We start from the raw sequence: 14,869 nt of genomic DNA, 5'->3' as shown, positions 1-14,869 counted from the left end.
TTTTTCTATTTATATCTTTTTAAAAAGTTCATTGAACGTGAATAAATAGTAAGAATAATATTATTTAGATTCAATAGATTATAGTTGTACTTGTAATACATATGTTGCATAGAAAAATATTATTTTAAATTAAAATATAAAAAATAAAATTTAAATATTATTAATAAATAATAAGTTTACAGTAATAGTAGGTGATTGTAAAATTTATAAAATATTTATAATATATTTATTATTTATCATTCACTTTATGATTTAAACATCAATATGATTTTATTCAGAAAAATATTTGTGTGAAAAATATTTTATGTGTCATATATAAATAATATTTTAAAAAAAGTCAATCTCATATTAACTATGTAATAATTAAATTGTATTAGCCTAGTTAAATGATATAAAATAGTAAATACATTTTTCTATTAAAAATATAAATCAAAATAATTTTTTTGATTTACTTTATTATTAAATATATTTTTATATTAATCTTATATAACTTCACATAAGTAATATAATAATATAAAAATTCAATGCATAATTATAAAATAAAGTTCAAGCATATATATATATATATATATATATATATATATATATATATATATATATATATATATATATATATATATGCGGATATGGAGCGGGATTCTTAGATACACATACTCGTACTCATTTCTATTAAAATTTGCGAGTTTTTATCCACACTCATACCCGTACTCATATAGCGGATAAATACTCTACTCAGTGAGTAAATTTTGCAGGTGTTTATCGGGTACTTTACTCATTGTCATCTCTACCTAAGTAAAGCAGAAGATAGTGAATGATCGGAAGAAACTTGTGCTTCAGAAATGGTATTAGAGGCAAACAAGCCTCATAATTGAGTGCAAATAGAGCCGACAGAATTTTTTCCTTGCAAAATTTGAAATTTGAATTGCCCCTGCCCCCTGTAACAACAGTGGTTAGTGCGACATCTTCCTTCTCCAGTATCACGTATTGAATGTAACCTTTGGCTCAAATCCCAATCATTTTTATGTTTAGGGGATTTGTACTTGCTTTACTACTATTAACTACTTTTTGTTAGGCAGTATCAAGCTAATCAAGTGGTCAAGAATTTGATTAGTTCATTGCATAATTTTCGCTGAGAACATTTTTCCAATAAAGTAAAGGGATCAAAGTTAAATGGGGCGCAGAGGGTGGATACATTAGAGCAGGGTCAGAATTCTGCTTTTTAACCCTCAAGATTACAATTTTCTGTAACTAAAATCTGTGCCAGTACACTAAAAAAGTGGAAATATAAAACACAACAATCATCAACGATAACCACAGCATGCTGAAATAAAGATTATTTTAAAAATAAAAAAGAAAGCATACCGTATCTTTTTTTTTATGACTAAAAATTTTAGTTTTGTTTTCACACACACATTTTGATTTCGTCCCACTCATGATCCAAGAAGGAAGATTGATAGCCGGTTTCAGAAACCTCATTACATTAAGTGACTCGAAACATAAGAACTGATCATTTTCTCACAGGAAAAGCAATCGATGAATGCATTTGTATAGCTTCGAGCTCAAGGCACACTTGTTGCCATGACCACTACTTCTCCAAAGTCCAAGACCAATCGTCGAGTAAGAAGCTTCTTTGTGGGCCAGTGTCAGCTTCATGAGGCAGTGAAGTGAAACAAAACCAGGATTCAGCTGTACGGCGAAGAAATGTTGCAGGTATGAGAAAGAAAACGTCGCCATAATTGGCAACGGGTATTTTGAGCTATAGTTGTACATCCATAAAGAGACAAACGCCGAATGTGTTTCAATATTGCAATGTCTCAGAACTGAACCATTTTAAAGTAACTCTGGTTGGTGTCTGCAGCTACCAATTCAGTGGTATAACAACCAACCCCTCTTCTGAACCTCTCACTTTCAGATGACACCGTACGATACAAAAGAAAAACGTCCTTCAATAAAACACTATTTTGGGCTAATTCTTAAAAGATGGAAAAGTTTCTGATATGATTAAGATCCTTAATCCCAAATATTTTAGAGAACAAAGGTTACCGATCTTTTCAACAGCTTATATTTGTTTTGACATTAAAAGATTAATTCTTGTATTTTCTAACCAAAAAAACACATTCCAATATAAGACTGAAATTAATTTAAAAACATGTTGTAATTAAGTTTAATGATTCAAGTTTATTCTACTTCCCCAAACTCGTTTTCTACCTCAACTTTTCTGAACCAGAATTTTAAAAACAACAACTTTCTTAATATTCGTATGACATCATCCCCATAAAAATAACGCTGAATACGTTCAACTTAATTTTTTTTTGCTTTAGGTCTCTCTCGGCTGTCGCAGGACACAACAAATTTGTAGTTTCGATTTAGTGAACTTGAAATGGTCAAACATAAAAAAACAAGAAATATTTTGCTTATTACTTTAATTGAATAAATGATAAAGCATTTAGACAGCTATTATTACAAGCTGAAGTTGCAGGTGTCAGGTTGACACTTTTTTTATTGGTGTGCCTAAGAAGTGAACCAGTAAATCAGCAATCCTCTCCACAAGAAAGGATGACACGACATTAGAACATGAACAAAAAGGTAAACTGGCACCATATTATATACGTATGGAAGACGTAAAATTCAGGTTCCGGGTGCGCCTGGAATTGAGTAGTTCTAACTAACAAACATTACAAGTATATGTCATAGTTACTTGAAAGCAGTGTCAAGCTTGCTCATGCTTAGAAGCAAACAAGTGGCTGGAATCCCGGTTATTAAAATACAAATAGGATTTTTTGCCGGAAGATGTACAAGTAATTAAGTTAGAAAATCCAGTGTAGTTGCCATCCAATTGTGAAATGCATATTTTCGCAACAAAGTCGAAGAGCTCGTTTTTATGCATAAAAGCCTGGGCTGCATAATCTTTGACAGGCATCCACTGAAAAATAAACCATATTAGAATGTCCCAACTAGTTTTAAAGTTACTGAAATTACGACGTCTTATGCTACCAAGAGAAATGTTAGCGACGAATCCTCTAATATACTCTTTCAAACACATTTTTTTTATTGATTAAAGTTTTATTAAAAAAATATATAAAAATATTCTGAATTTTACTTTTAATTTAATAAATTTATTTATATTTTTATAAGTTTTAATAAATTTTAACTAATAACTGATAAAGTATTAAAAATATATATATTCTTAACCCTCCAAGCACAAATGTTAGGATAGATTTTAAGAATGGAGCTTTGTTGATTTGGAAACATATTAGAAACTTAGGAACTATTTGGTTTTTAAAAAATCAATCATTAAATCGTTACTTTATTTTTTTAAAAAAAATATACATAAAATAAAAAATTAAATATTTTCTGAATAAATATTTAAAGACAAGAAATAAAATAAAAAAGTGAAATTCTGTAATTTAAAGTAAAAACAGAAAATATTTTTTAAAACAAAAAATATGACCTTATTTTTTAATAATTAGTAAATTCATTTTATTTTATATATATTTTTAATAATTACAAAAAATATGACATTTTTTTTTATTTTACTTTCTATTTACAAGGATTTGCAATGCAAAAGGTGAAAATAACATGGCATTTTCTTTAATTATCAGTGAAACATCTTTACTGAAAGTAAAGTCAAAAACCGAAATGTATTATACTTGGAATGAAGCTTCCGAAAATTAGTTAGATTCTCAGTTGACCTTAGAACATATACCTGAGCTGCCTCAATTTCTGAAGCCTGACTCTTAATATCAAATGATTGAGGTTGCAGCATGCAAACAAAGAACAAATCTGATTTCTCGAAGAACGATTTATGGCTTTGCCTAATACCAAAGAGACAAAGGAGGGTGATCGTGGGGGACAAATTCAATATTAATTCAGATTTCAGAGAGAAAAATAATGGAAACTATATGCATGGCAGTATGCAGGTTCTTTGTGAAGAATGCATATGCTATTTTCACAGAACGCCAAGCATAACATCCATGGCAAATTTCACACCACATATTAGTTGATGTAGTTATTGGCTTGCTCGTACCTGAATGATAAAACTTCAACAAACTTTGTCTCTATCTACAAAACGATTAAAAGTAATCACATATAATGTTAATTCTTAATTGCTCAAATAACAAAATTTTTATTATTTTGACAAATCACAAGGAGAATGGAATATAATTTTACTCTAAACTAAATGTTACGTGTCTACTTACCCCTGTCTCTTCTTTGACTTCTCTAATTGCAGCATCACAAATATCCTCACCCTGTAAATGGAATTAAAATGTATCAAAATATAATTTTAGAGGTTTCATAATTTGATCAATAATCATTTAACTTGATATACTTCGTTAACAACTCCCGTAGGCATCTTCCATACACCTGTGCCTCCGAATTTGCCACTGGTTTCCTGAACCACAAGCACCTATCATACGAAACGAGACAATTTCAACTGAGTAACGCAATGAGGAACCATTTGATCACTGTAACAAGACTTTATTTAGCACACAAAGTGTGGTAGGATAACCACAAAAGGAGGGCTGAGAGACCCAATCAAACTATGAATTTTCAGACGTTCCAGATGCTATACCATACCATACCACAGTAGATTTCCAAGTATTTTCAAAAACTCAATATATCAAAACTTAAAAGACACAGGTTTTTAAAAGCATTAATCCCAACTTTCTCTTTTCTAACACGGGTTACCTAAATAAGTTCGATAACAGCGGGGGAACATATTCAGGAACTGGTGCAAAGCAAATTGGAAAAATAGAAAGATTACCTCCTTCTTGTTGTTGACAACAAAAGCACCAACACCCACGCGATGTGAAGCATTTGCAGGGAAAGTATCAGGAGTATCGGGCAACCAACATACAAGCATCAAGTAATCTGGCTCAGCATGGTGATACTTAAACCCAGCCTGCACAAAATCATAATAAGAGTTAGGCTTAGTCACTTAATTTCTAAACTATGCCTAATTAGCTATGCTATGTTAAATAAATATGAAATTAATTAAATAAATACCTGCACTGCCGAATCAACAAGATTTGAATGTTGTATTGGCAACTTGATCCAGACCCCTTTCTTTCCCTGCCAAACACGTTTTGAGTTTTGAATAATGAAGCGTAAATGAGATACTGTTGAATTGAAAATCTACCTGTTGTCTCCAATTCGACATATAAGCTTCCAATTTCGAAGAAAAGAGCGTGGAATCCATAGGCTGTTTCACGCTTAGAACAACTCCTCCATAATCATCATCAACTGCACTGAGCAATTCAACGCTTTCAACTTCCATTAACAATTCCCTTTCTATAGTTCCAGCAGTTCTTTTTAACATTTGGTTGTTGGCTCTATAGTTCAAGCAAGACAATTAAAGATTGCAAAACTTTTCCTGTCAAATTTTAATTTGCAATGCTAAGTGCTAACGAAATGAGTACGTTGAGCTTGAAGGGAAGAATTTATAGTATGCGAAGAGGTAATGGTAAAAGGTGAGTAGTTGCTATAAACCCACCTCCCCTGCATGTGAAGCGAAAAATCAAAGAAAAGACATTGAAGCTAAGTTTTCCTTTTCAACGGTTCTGAATTGGGAGTGCTGAACGAACGAAACTCCACAGAAAATGCAACGGTTTTAGGGGTTGAATTTTAAACAGAAAGAAAATAATATTTTATTTTCGGAGGTCACAAACCTCGTACTAAAAAAATGCGTGAAACAACTTTTTATTAGTTAATTTATGTATACGGTAATAAATAATATTTATTTTTAAATTTTAAATTTAAAGAATTATATAATATTTATAAAAATATATAAAAATGTCTTTCCTCTCTGCTTTTTCAAAACTTATCTTCCAAATGCATTCAACAAAATTAATTTTGAAAGAATCAAAGTCAAAATTTTACCTTTTGCTTGAAAATAATATTTTAAGATGATTTTATTTAGGTGATAATCAACATGTTCGTTTCACATGGTTATCAGTAATGAGTTTAAAGAATTTTTTTTACCCTTATTGTATGCGTTTTAAATTTGTGCTGAAAACAATCTCCTTTGTTTTAGTGTTTAGACATGTTAAATAAATACTCCCTCCATTTCAAATTAATTCTAATTTTAGAAAAAAATAATTAAGGTTTTAAAAATTCAATCAAATGTTAGTTATTTTATTTAAAATAAATATAAAATTTTATCTAATTTTCTAATATATGTCTAAAGACACATTGAGAAATTAATAAATAAAAATATTAATTAAAAATTATAATATTTAATAGCATTAATATATTAAAATTTGTGACATCTTACTATTTCTAATAAAAATTTATTATACTTTAATTTTTATTTATGAATTTAGATGCACGTTAAAAATTATATTTTTAAAACATTATGCAAGATTAATTCTTAAGCAAATAAACAAACAATAAAAATGATAATTTAGTAAAAATATTTTATTGATTAAAATATTGATTCATTTTCTTAGTTTCTATAAAAACTTGAAATTTTGCACTCATATTTTGATTAATTTTTATTTAAAAAAAAGTATATCAAAGTGTGAACAAACTAATAAACTGTTTTGCTTCCGTGTTGCTGCGATGGTGTGAAAGAAAATGGATAAGATAGGAATTGATGATAGTGATTTATTAAGCTTAACTTTACGCAAATAATCCTTTATTTTTCAAAAATTGAAAGGAATAAGTAATTAATAACTTATAGTTTATATTACAATATAAAGTTAATGTATTTACAAACATGAATTACTATGATGGAAATATTATATGTTAATAAGAAAAAATTGTTCATCAAGCACTTTTCTTTTAGACCAATAAATTTATAAATTAACTTACAAACGTACACATTAGTTAATATTTAGAAGAATATATTAATTTTATAGGCAAGGCGAGGCAAGGGGCAGGAGTTAGAGGCTTACACGCACCAAATCACTTTCCATTTTGTCGTAAACACCGAAATTGGAAAAAATGTCAGTTACTTGACTGTTACATTTGAAACTTAGAAGCAACACCAACCTAGCCACGTATATTGCAAACTTCAACTTTCTCCCTTCAAAGTTCAATTCTTTTTTTTTCCCTGCTATTTGGATCCTATGCAAATGATAAAAATCTCTCAGTATAATTCAGAAAACTGAGGTTCCCTGCTAAGGTTTACTTAGTCTGTATTCACTGAAGTGAAGAGGCATCAGGTACAATATTTTTATTCCTGTTGCTTTAAATCTCTTGGTTAATTTGTTTAAATCTAAGTGTACATTAGAGACTGTCAAGATTCTATGCAATATTGTTGTCAAGATTCTACTAGCCAATTGATATTCGTTTGTGAAATAACTTATAACTGATATCAAACTTAAGCTTGCTTGGCTATACTTGGCTGTGTTTTATGATATGTTTGCTTTTGCTTATTTATGTTTGATATATGAAAGAAATTATCAGTGATGGAGTTCATCGTTTTTATGTTCGATTGGTTAGACGGAAGTAACCATGGCTATGCATGGTTGTTATTGCCACTATATGAAGTTAGCAACTCAAAGAAGAACACTGGACAATATTAGTTTTTCAGGCTCAATTTCAGTTCATAAATTTACAAAGAATAAAAGGAAAACATCAACCTGTGGTCCATCAGGGAATAATCAATTTCCTAGGTTCCTCGTGGAAATGCGACAGACAGAGTTGTCTGCCTCAAAATACGGAACTAATGGGAGAGCTGTCAAAATGGTACCAACAAAAGAGGCAGTGAAAAGAAAGACAACATCAGTGAACAAGGTGGAGATGGTGAATGGTTCAACTTCAAAGAAGGCTGTTAATGGAGCAAGTCTAGTAAGAAAAGATACTGTTCCTACCCCAGCCTTGACCAAGACACTAAAGTCTAGAACCTCTAAGGAACTTCCATCTTTGGGTGAACTAAAAATTTTACCCTCAGATGAAGGTTTCAGTTGGGCAAATGAAAGTTACAATTCCTGGCAGAGGTCTATAGATGTTTGGTCTTTTGTTGTTTCTTTACGTATTCGGTTTCTGTTGGACAATGCAAAATGGGCATATTTGGGAGGCTTCACTGAAGCAAAGCAGGTAATTCTGAAAAAAAATTTATTTTACAAAATACTCTCTTCCATGGTGACTTGTAATCATAGCTGGTGGAAAGATATCAGTATTTTTTCGTTTCTTTAATTGGGCAAGCTTCTGTTTGTGATTGTGATTTGCTTATCTGAAATTTTATATAGAAAACCAGAAGGCAGAAAACTGCCTCGTGGCTAAGGGAGTGTGTATTACAGCTTGGTCCAACTTTCATTAAACTTGGGCAGTTATCATCAACAAGGTCAGATCTATTTCCACGTGAATTTGTGGATGAGCTAGCGAAATTGCAGGTATTTTTGTAGATTTATTTTTCTCATTTTCAGGCTCATCATTGTACAAATTTTGTTAACATAAAGAGCTAAATTTTGACATTAGATTTGATATATTATAACATTTTTCAGGACATGGTTCCCGCCTTCTCTTCTAAGAAAGCAAGAGGCTTCATTGAGAGTGAATTGGGAGCTTCCATTGACACATTATTTAGGGAGTTTGAAGATCGGCCAATTGCTGCTGCTAGTCTTGGTCAGGTGTTTGAACGTTCCCTATGCAATACAATATATTTTTATTTGTCGAATCTTTACCTACTGTCTTTCACTCCTATTGTTAGTAACTTGTAGGTTTATTCGAATTGGTGAAATTTGACAAATATAACACAGTGAGATGCAGAATAATAATAACTACTTAATATGCTTTGTTGCTTAGCCCATCATAACACAAACTAGAACGTTTCTCACATCTTGCAGTCAAACTGATGTTTTAATATATTGATATTAATTGGTGATGGTCTTAATGTAGTAACATAAATATTTGGGGACCCTGTTCGTAGGTTCATCGTGCTATTCTGCATAATGGAGAAAAAGTAGTTGTCAAAGTTCAAAGGCCTGGTCTAAAGAAGCTTTTCGACATTGATCTGAGTAAGTTGTGCTCATTTTGCTTGTACCATTGACAACACCTTGTAATTTTGATTAAATTGATGTTGCCAACTGCCAGTTAACAATGAATTCAAATTCCAAAAGCCTAGGTTAATAGGTGTAAGCTTAAGGAGAGGTTTTATTTTTGAGTTTTAACACACCTCATCATAGGGAAGCTTTATATATAGGCTTGAAGCATTGGATTTCAAAGATCAAACATACCAGAGACTTTGACTCTATTTGCCACTATTCTCCCTCCAATGTATTGTTTGATAGACTGCTTTATTTTTAGAAACTCTAATATGAATATGCATAGCAACATAGAGTTTTAAGATTACTAATTTCAGTGAGTTATTTTATTTGATACTCTCACAAGCTGTCCTGTTCTGTCCAGAAAATTTAAAGCTGATTGCCGAATATTTTCAGAGAAGTGAAACTCTAGGTGGTCCAACTAGAGATTGGATTGGAATATATGAAGAATGTGCAATGTAAGTAATGAGCATGGAAGTATATCTGTTACTGAGATTTCTTGAAGTATAACAAAAGCATATGTTAAATTATGTTCCTAGCATTTCACCTCTCTTTGTTACTTTATTTTCTGATGCCTTCTATAATTTCTATTGTGTTGCACATGCTACTTTGCAGTATTTTGTATCAAGAAATCGATTACATAAATGAAGGAAAGAATGCTGACAGGTTCCGCCGAGATCTTAGAAACATGAAGTGGGTTCGAGTACCTGTATGTTTCTTGCTACAACACTACATCTGATTAAATGAAACCTATATAATGTTCAATGTCATGTAAAATTTTTAAAATTTGACCACATATTTCCATTTCTTCCTTTGTAGCTGGTATATTGGGATTATACTGCATTAAAGGTGTTGACCATGGAGTATGTACCAGGTTTTCATCTTGACTAGTGCATGTGCCCTGTTTCTCCTTTTATTGTATATGACACCATAGAAGCTAATATATTGTATATGTATGACATTATGCCGGAGAACATTTTTTTAACTACTCCAAACTTTGATTTTACTTGGAGAATGGAATAGGTATCAAAATAGACCGGGTGGATACATTAACTTCGCGTGGCTATGATCGATTACGGATCTCATCACGTGCTACTGAGGCGTACCTGATTCAGGTGGACGACCTTGCTCCTCCCTGAATCTCGATCTAATAGTCTTATCTGATGTTGAACATGTTTATCTTCTTTTTTCCTCAGAATATGTGAAATACCTCTATAGCTTTATTAAAAAGAAGATTAATAAATTGTCCTGTTTTTTGGTCTTACAGATACTGAGAACAGGTTTCTTTCATGCCGATCCTCATCCTGGAAATCTTGCTATTGATGTGGATGAAGCAATTATTTATTATGACTTTGGCATGATGGGAGAGATCAAATCTTTGACCCGAGAGAGACTGCTGGAACTTTTCTATGCCATTTATGAAAAGGATGCCAAAAAGGTCATGATTTGTGCTACTCTAGGATCATTTAAATTTAGAACATTGCCTTTTACTAACAGGAGATCACAATCTGATACGATGATAAGCTGTTTCGTTAAGTGTTTAATCAATATCCATTTTTAATTTCATGCTGACTTTGCCTCAATTAAATCGAGCTAGCACAATGACATAATATGGCTTGTGCTTTCAGTTTAATTACAATTGTAAATTTCAATCCAGCTTACCAGAGATTATCTTTCAGAAAAAAGGACTTTGACGTTGCTCAGAACTTGAACTGATTAACTTCAGTGTCCCTCTTTCACATTTATTTAAACCTAAAAGAAACAATGATGCAGGTTATGCAATGCCTTATAGACCTTGGAGCACTGCAACCTACTGGGGACCTATCATCAGTAAGAATGTTGACTGTTTGCCGTACTATTGTTAACGAGATGGATAATTAACAGTTCGAATATTCTGATTCGCGTCTTGACTTTATAAATGATAAATTTGCCTTCCAGGTGAGGAGATCTGTGCAGTTTTTCTTGGACCATCTGCTAAGCCAGACACCAGATCAGCAGCAGACTCTTTCTGCAATTGGAGAGGTTTGTGAACGTTGCTATATTAGATCAATGAATTCAAAGCTGATTCCATATTGTTTTGGGTGATATTTTCAATGGGACTAAGGATAAGCTGAAGATGGAAAATCGTTGTTTTTCACTTGGTCATTCCAAACTATCTTGAAAATCTGTGGTCCACAATTTATTATTGGGGGATTTCTGTGGCAGGATTTATTTGCAATAGCACAAGACCAGCCATTCCGTTTTCCATCCACCTTTGCCTTTGTTCTCAGGGCATTTTCAACACTTGAAGGTATGCATTTCCCAATTATCATGTTCTCTCTCTCTCTCTAATGGTGATTCTTACGAAAATTTAAAACATGTCCCAATGTATTTTTATTCATTTCACGTTGGTGTATGCATTATGATATGGTAACCACATCCTTTCCTGTAAGAAGTTTAACTTATTTAAAGCGCATTTAGATAAACTATTTTATTGAGCTTAAGTTCTTATCATAAAGCTTATTTATAAGTTCAACACTAAAACTTAAATAATTTAAAAGTAAGTTTCTTGGTGAAAATTATTGAAATAGTTTAATTGGATCTTTTTATTTCTTCATTATCTATTATTCAATTGTAACTTTAAGTTTTCTTACAGGCATTGGTTACACACTCAATCCAAATTTCTCTTTTGCTAAGATTGCTGCACCCTATGCACAGGTTCAAACTTCCAATTGTCCAATGAACAATTACTGTTCTCATTCATCTTTAGAAGGGCTCATACTTTTTAGCACATTTCAGGAACTTTTAGACGTAAGGAAAAGGCAACGCACTGGTCCACAACTGGTGGAGGAGATAAGAAAGCAAGCAGATGATGTACCACACGTTTACCTATAACTGTTGTTTTAGCTTATTGTTCTCAATTATGTTTCTTTACAACAGAAATATCTCATTTGACCTGAAGCATTAGTTTATGGCATTGTGCTATCCACTTAATTTGATAAAGCTTATAAAATATTTTTAGGCAAGAACATATACCATGTCAATGCCATACAGAGTTCAAAGAATAGAAGAGTTTACAAAACAACTTGAGGCAGGGGATCTAAAACTACGAGTCCGTGTGCTTGAGGTCAGTTTCATTTATTTTGTTTCACATGTGTGTACTGTATCAATTATTTCTCTTCTAAACATTGAATGACACCGATTCTAGTATTTTCCAAATGAGAAGAACAATTTCTAACTACAAGGTTGTTATTCTGAAACTTTGGTTTAGTAAATTTGAAATTATTTAATTTGATGTCTAGTCTGAAAGAGCTGCTCGGAAGGCAACGATGTTACAAATGGCAACTATGTACACCGTATTAGGTGGAACTCTTCTAAATCTAGGCATCGCTATGAGCAGCCAAGGCAATGAAGCTATTGCCAATGGATCTTTTGTTGGTGCAGGTGACTTTTATATTATACAGATTTTGTTAATTAATTGTGCAATCATGTCCAAGTTTATTTTGTGGCTGATTGGTATAGTTTTTCAATATGCAGGTGTTTTTATGACACTATTTGTCAGATCCATGCAAAGAGTAAAGTTGCTTGATAAGATTGAGAACATGATATAATTTGTTACCAACAAATTCAATTATTTTAAGCTTATGTAAAGTTGTCTTCATCTCCATTTTCTTACTTGTAAACGTTCAATATTTTTTAGCATCAAACAAGCATAGAAAAAATGAAAAAAAATACTAAAAATTGTACAAAAATAATCTCATAGAAAATAAAACCTCTTGAATTACTATTTTATTGAAAATAAAATGATATAAATTACTTCAAATCTTATTTAAATTTGAATAGTATTGAATTAAATAATTTTATTAATTAATTTAATATGTTTATTATTTAAAAGTGTGTATTAAAAATTAAAATATATTTAAAATAAAAAACTACACACAATCACAAATTTATAATTTCGTATTGTATATTATTAAATTATTTTTCTGATAAAAAGACAAATAAATTATAATACAAATAAAAGAATAATATTTATTAAATTAATTTTTATCGTCTAATATATTAGCAAATATATTTTTATCTTCATTTATATAAGCAATTCTTTCATAAATCTTAAAAACTTGTCAATAATTCTTTATATCATATTATTTTATATTTGTGTATTACAATAGTTTAAATTATCAATATTCATTTGTCCAATAGTATATATTTTTATTTTATTACAATAAATTATATAAAAATATTTTTATTTATTTATCGAGTAAATATAAAATTATATTATTTTTAAGTGATATCATGTATTATATTTTACTTTTATTTAATTAAATTTCTGTCAAACATATATTATAGACGATGTTTTCTAATAAAAAATAATTAATTACAATCATTAAAATAAATTAAATAATATTAAATATAATTATAATAAAAAGGTAATATATAAATTATTATTAAAATTTTATAGTAATTATTAGATTTACATATTTAATTTTTTTATATTATAATAAATGAATAAATAAATAAATTGTAATATTTTAAATCTAAATTAAGTTTAAATATTATATTTACTTTTTATATATATAATTTATTTCAAAAAGTAAATAAAAAATCTTCAACTTTTTAATATTTGTTCTATATTTTAAATGTTTCTTTTATAATCACATAAAAAAAATCTACAATCAAATAAAGACACATATAAATTATTAAAATATTATAACTTTTTTAATACTTTCAACGTTAACATTTTAAACTATATTTATTCATTAATATTTTATATCCTAAAATGTGATTATTAAAAATATTTATTTTTGAATTAAATTTGTAATGATTTAAAAAAAATTATAATATTTAATCAAGTTATATTATGAACTTACAATTTATTCTTTAGTTATAAACTAAATTATACATAAAATATAAATTAAGATAAATATATATTTGTATTAATGTAATTATTTATAATATCATATTTTTAAAATTAATACTTATTAAAATTTAAAAAAAAATTAAATTAAAATTATTAATTATTAATATATATTTATTTATTATAAGTCATGTTTGAATGTCATTTTAAGATCATAAGTTAATAATTTTATACATAATTTATTAATAAATTTATGTTAATATTTGTTTCAATTTGACTAAGAAATAAAATTAGACTTGTTTCAATTTAAAATATTTAAAATTATATATAAATTAAACTATTATATTTATTATATATATAATTTATTTTAAAAATGAATCAAAATTCTATTTTTTATATTTTTTATTTTTCTATCACATTAAAAATAATTATTTTTTATATATAAATTATAATTATTTTTAAACTAAATTAACTAATAAAAAATATAAACATATTTGTGCAAATGTGTGCTATTTTTTTTAGTATTTATAAAAATTAACTTGAAGTTGTTTTTAAAATATAAAATATCTTTTCAAAACAAAATATAATACAGGTCAGACAATGACATATTACTTATTTTACACGTGTTGATATATTTTTTGTTCACCTAATTTGAAGAAATTATGACAAACAGTTTGTTTTTTTGGTGCTTTTTGTTCAACCACAAACACCTTTATTTAATTAGTATCCTTACTCTGGATTTTGCTTAGGCCTATCACTACTCTGGATATATAGTTAACAGCAGCTTGGGCTGTAAAATAATACTTGGTCCAAAAGGCCTAAAAAAAACCTGTGTTTAGAGTGGTTAAGTACTTGGTAGGTGGCAAAGAGGCTCCACATGTGGCTCTTTATATGAAAAATAAAATATAATTAGTGTGCATCGCATGCACCCAGCATCCTAAATTTAATTATGCCACTCTTTCTTCACAGCTCCACACAAAACCAGTTACCATTGTTGTACATAAAAGCACTGTCAAATTATTTTTCAAGAAAACATTATATT

At 29.4% G+C, this 14,869-nt stretch overlaps 2 protein-coding genes across 4 annotated transcripts; one reads left to right on the top strand and one right to left on the bottom strand.

The window, feature by feature from the left end:
• Nucleotides 1-2,511: 2,511 nt before the first annotated feature.
• On the bottom strand, nt 2,512-5,280 carry LOC113846949 (nudix hydrolase 2-like). The gene is made up of 8 exons (XM_027475730.1): nt 5,141-5,280; nt 5,008-5,073; nt 4,766-4,903; nt 4,331-4,408; nt 4,200-4,250; nt 4,028-4,062; nt 3,707-3,815; nt 2,512-2,923 (listed from the first exon to the last, which is right to left on the bottom strand). The coding sequence occupies exons 1-8, from the start codon at nt 5,276-5,278 to the stop codon at nt 2,711-2,713; spliced, it is 828 nt and encodes a 275-aa protein (XP_027331531.1). The 5' UTR covers nt 5,279-5,280; the 3' UTR covers nt 2,512-2,710.
• A 1,719-nt stretch (nt 5,281-6,999) lies between these two features.
• On the top strand, nt 7,000-12,701 carry LOC113846613 (protein ACTIVITY OF BC1 COMPLEX KINASE 7, chloroplastic-like). Of its 3 annotated transcripts, XM_027475086.1 has the most exons (18): nt 7,000-7,166; nt 7,447-8,043; nt 8,196-8,339; nt 8,451-8,576; nt 8,876-8,963; nt 9,355-9,448; nt 9,606-9,699; nt 9,810-9,864; nt 10,014-10,105; nt 10,258-10,428; nt 10,764-10,820; nt 10,929-11,012; nt 11,196-11,280; nt 11,626-11,687; nt 11,769-11,843; nt 11,992-12,096; nt 12,272-12,413; nt 12,507-12,701. In XM_027475086.1, exons 2-18 carry the CDS (start codon nt 7,459-7,461, stop codon nt 12,578-12,580), a joined length of 2,133 nt encoding a protein of 710 aa, XP_027330887.1. In that variant the 5' UTR covers nt 7,000-7,166; nt 7,447-7,458; the 3' UTR covers nt 12,581-12,701. The 3 variants fall into 3 exon arrangements, with proteins under 3 accessions (XP_027330887.1, XP_027330885.1, XP_027330886.1); XM_027475084.1 differs by having other exon boundaries at nt 7,032-7,166; nt 11,626-11,843; nt 12,507-12,627; XM_027475085.1 differs by having other exon boundaries at nt 7,064-7,166; nt 7,411-8,043; nt 11,626-11,843; nt 12,507-12,631.
• Nucleotides 12,702-14,869: the final 2,168 nt, after the last annotated feature.

Source organism: Abrus precatorius, unplaced genomic scaffold, assembly GCF_003935025.1.
Source record: "Abrus precatorius isolate BTA unplaced genomic scaffold, Abrus_2018 Scaffold8, whole genome shotgun sequence".
Classification (NCBI taxonomy): domain Eukaryota; kingdom Viridiplantae; phylum Streptophyta; class Magnoliopsida; order Fabales; family Fabaceae; genus Abrus; species Abrus precatorius.
The sequence above is the reverse complement of the archived record's forward strand: the minus strand, read 5'-3'. Positions and strand labels throughout refer to the sequence as shown.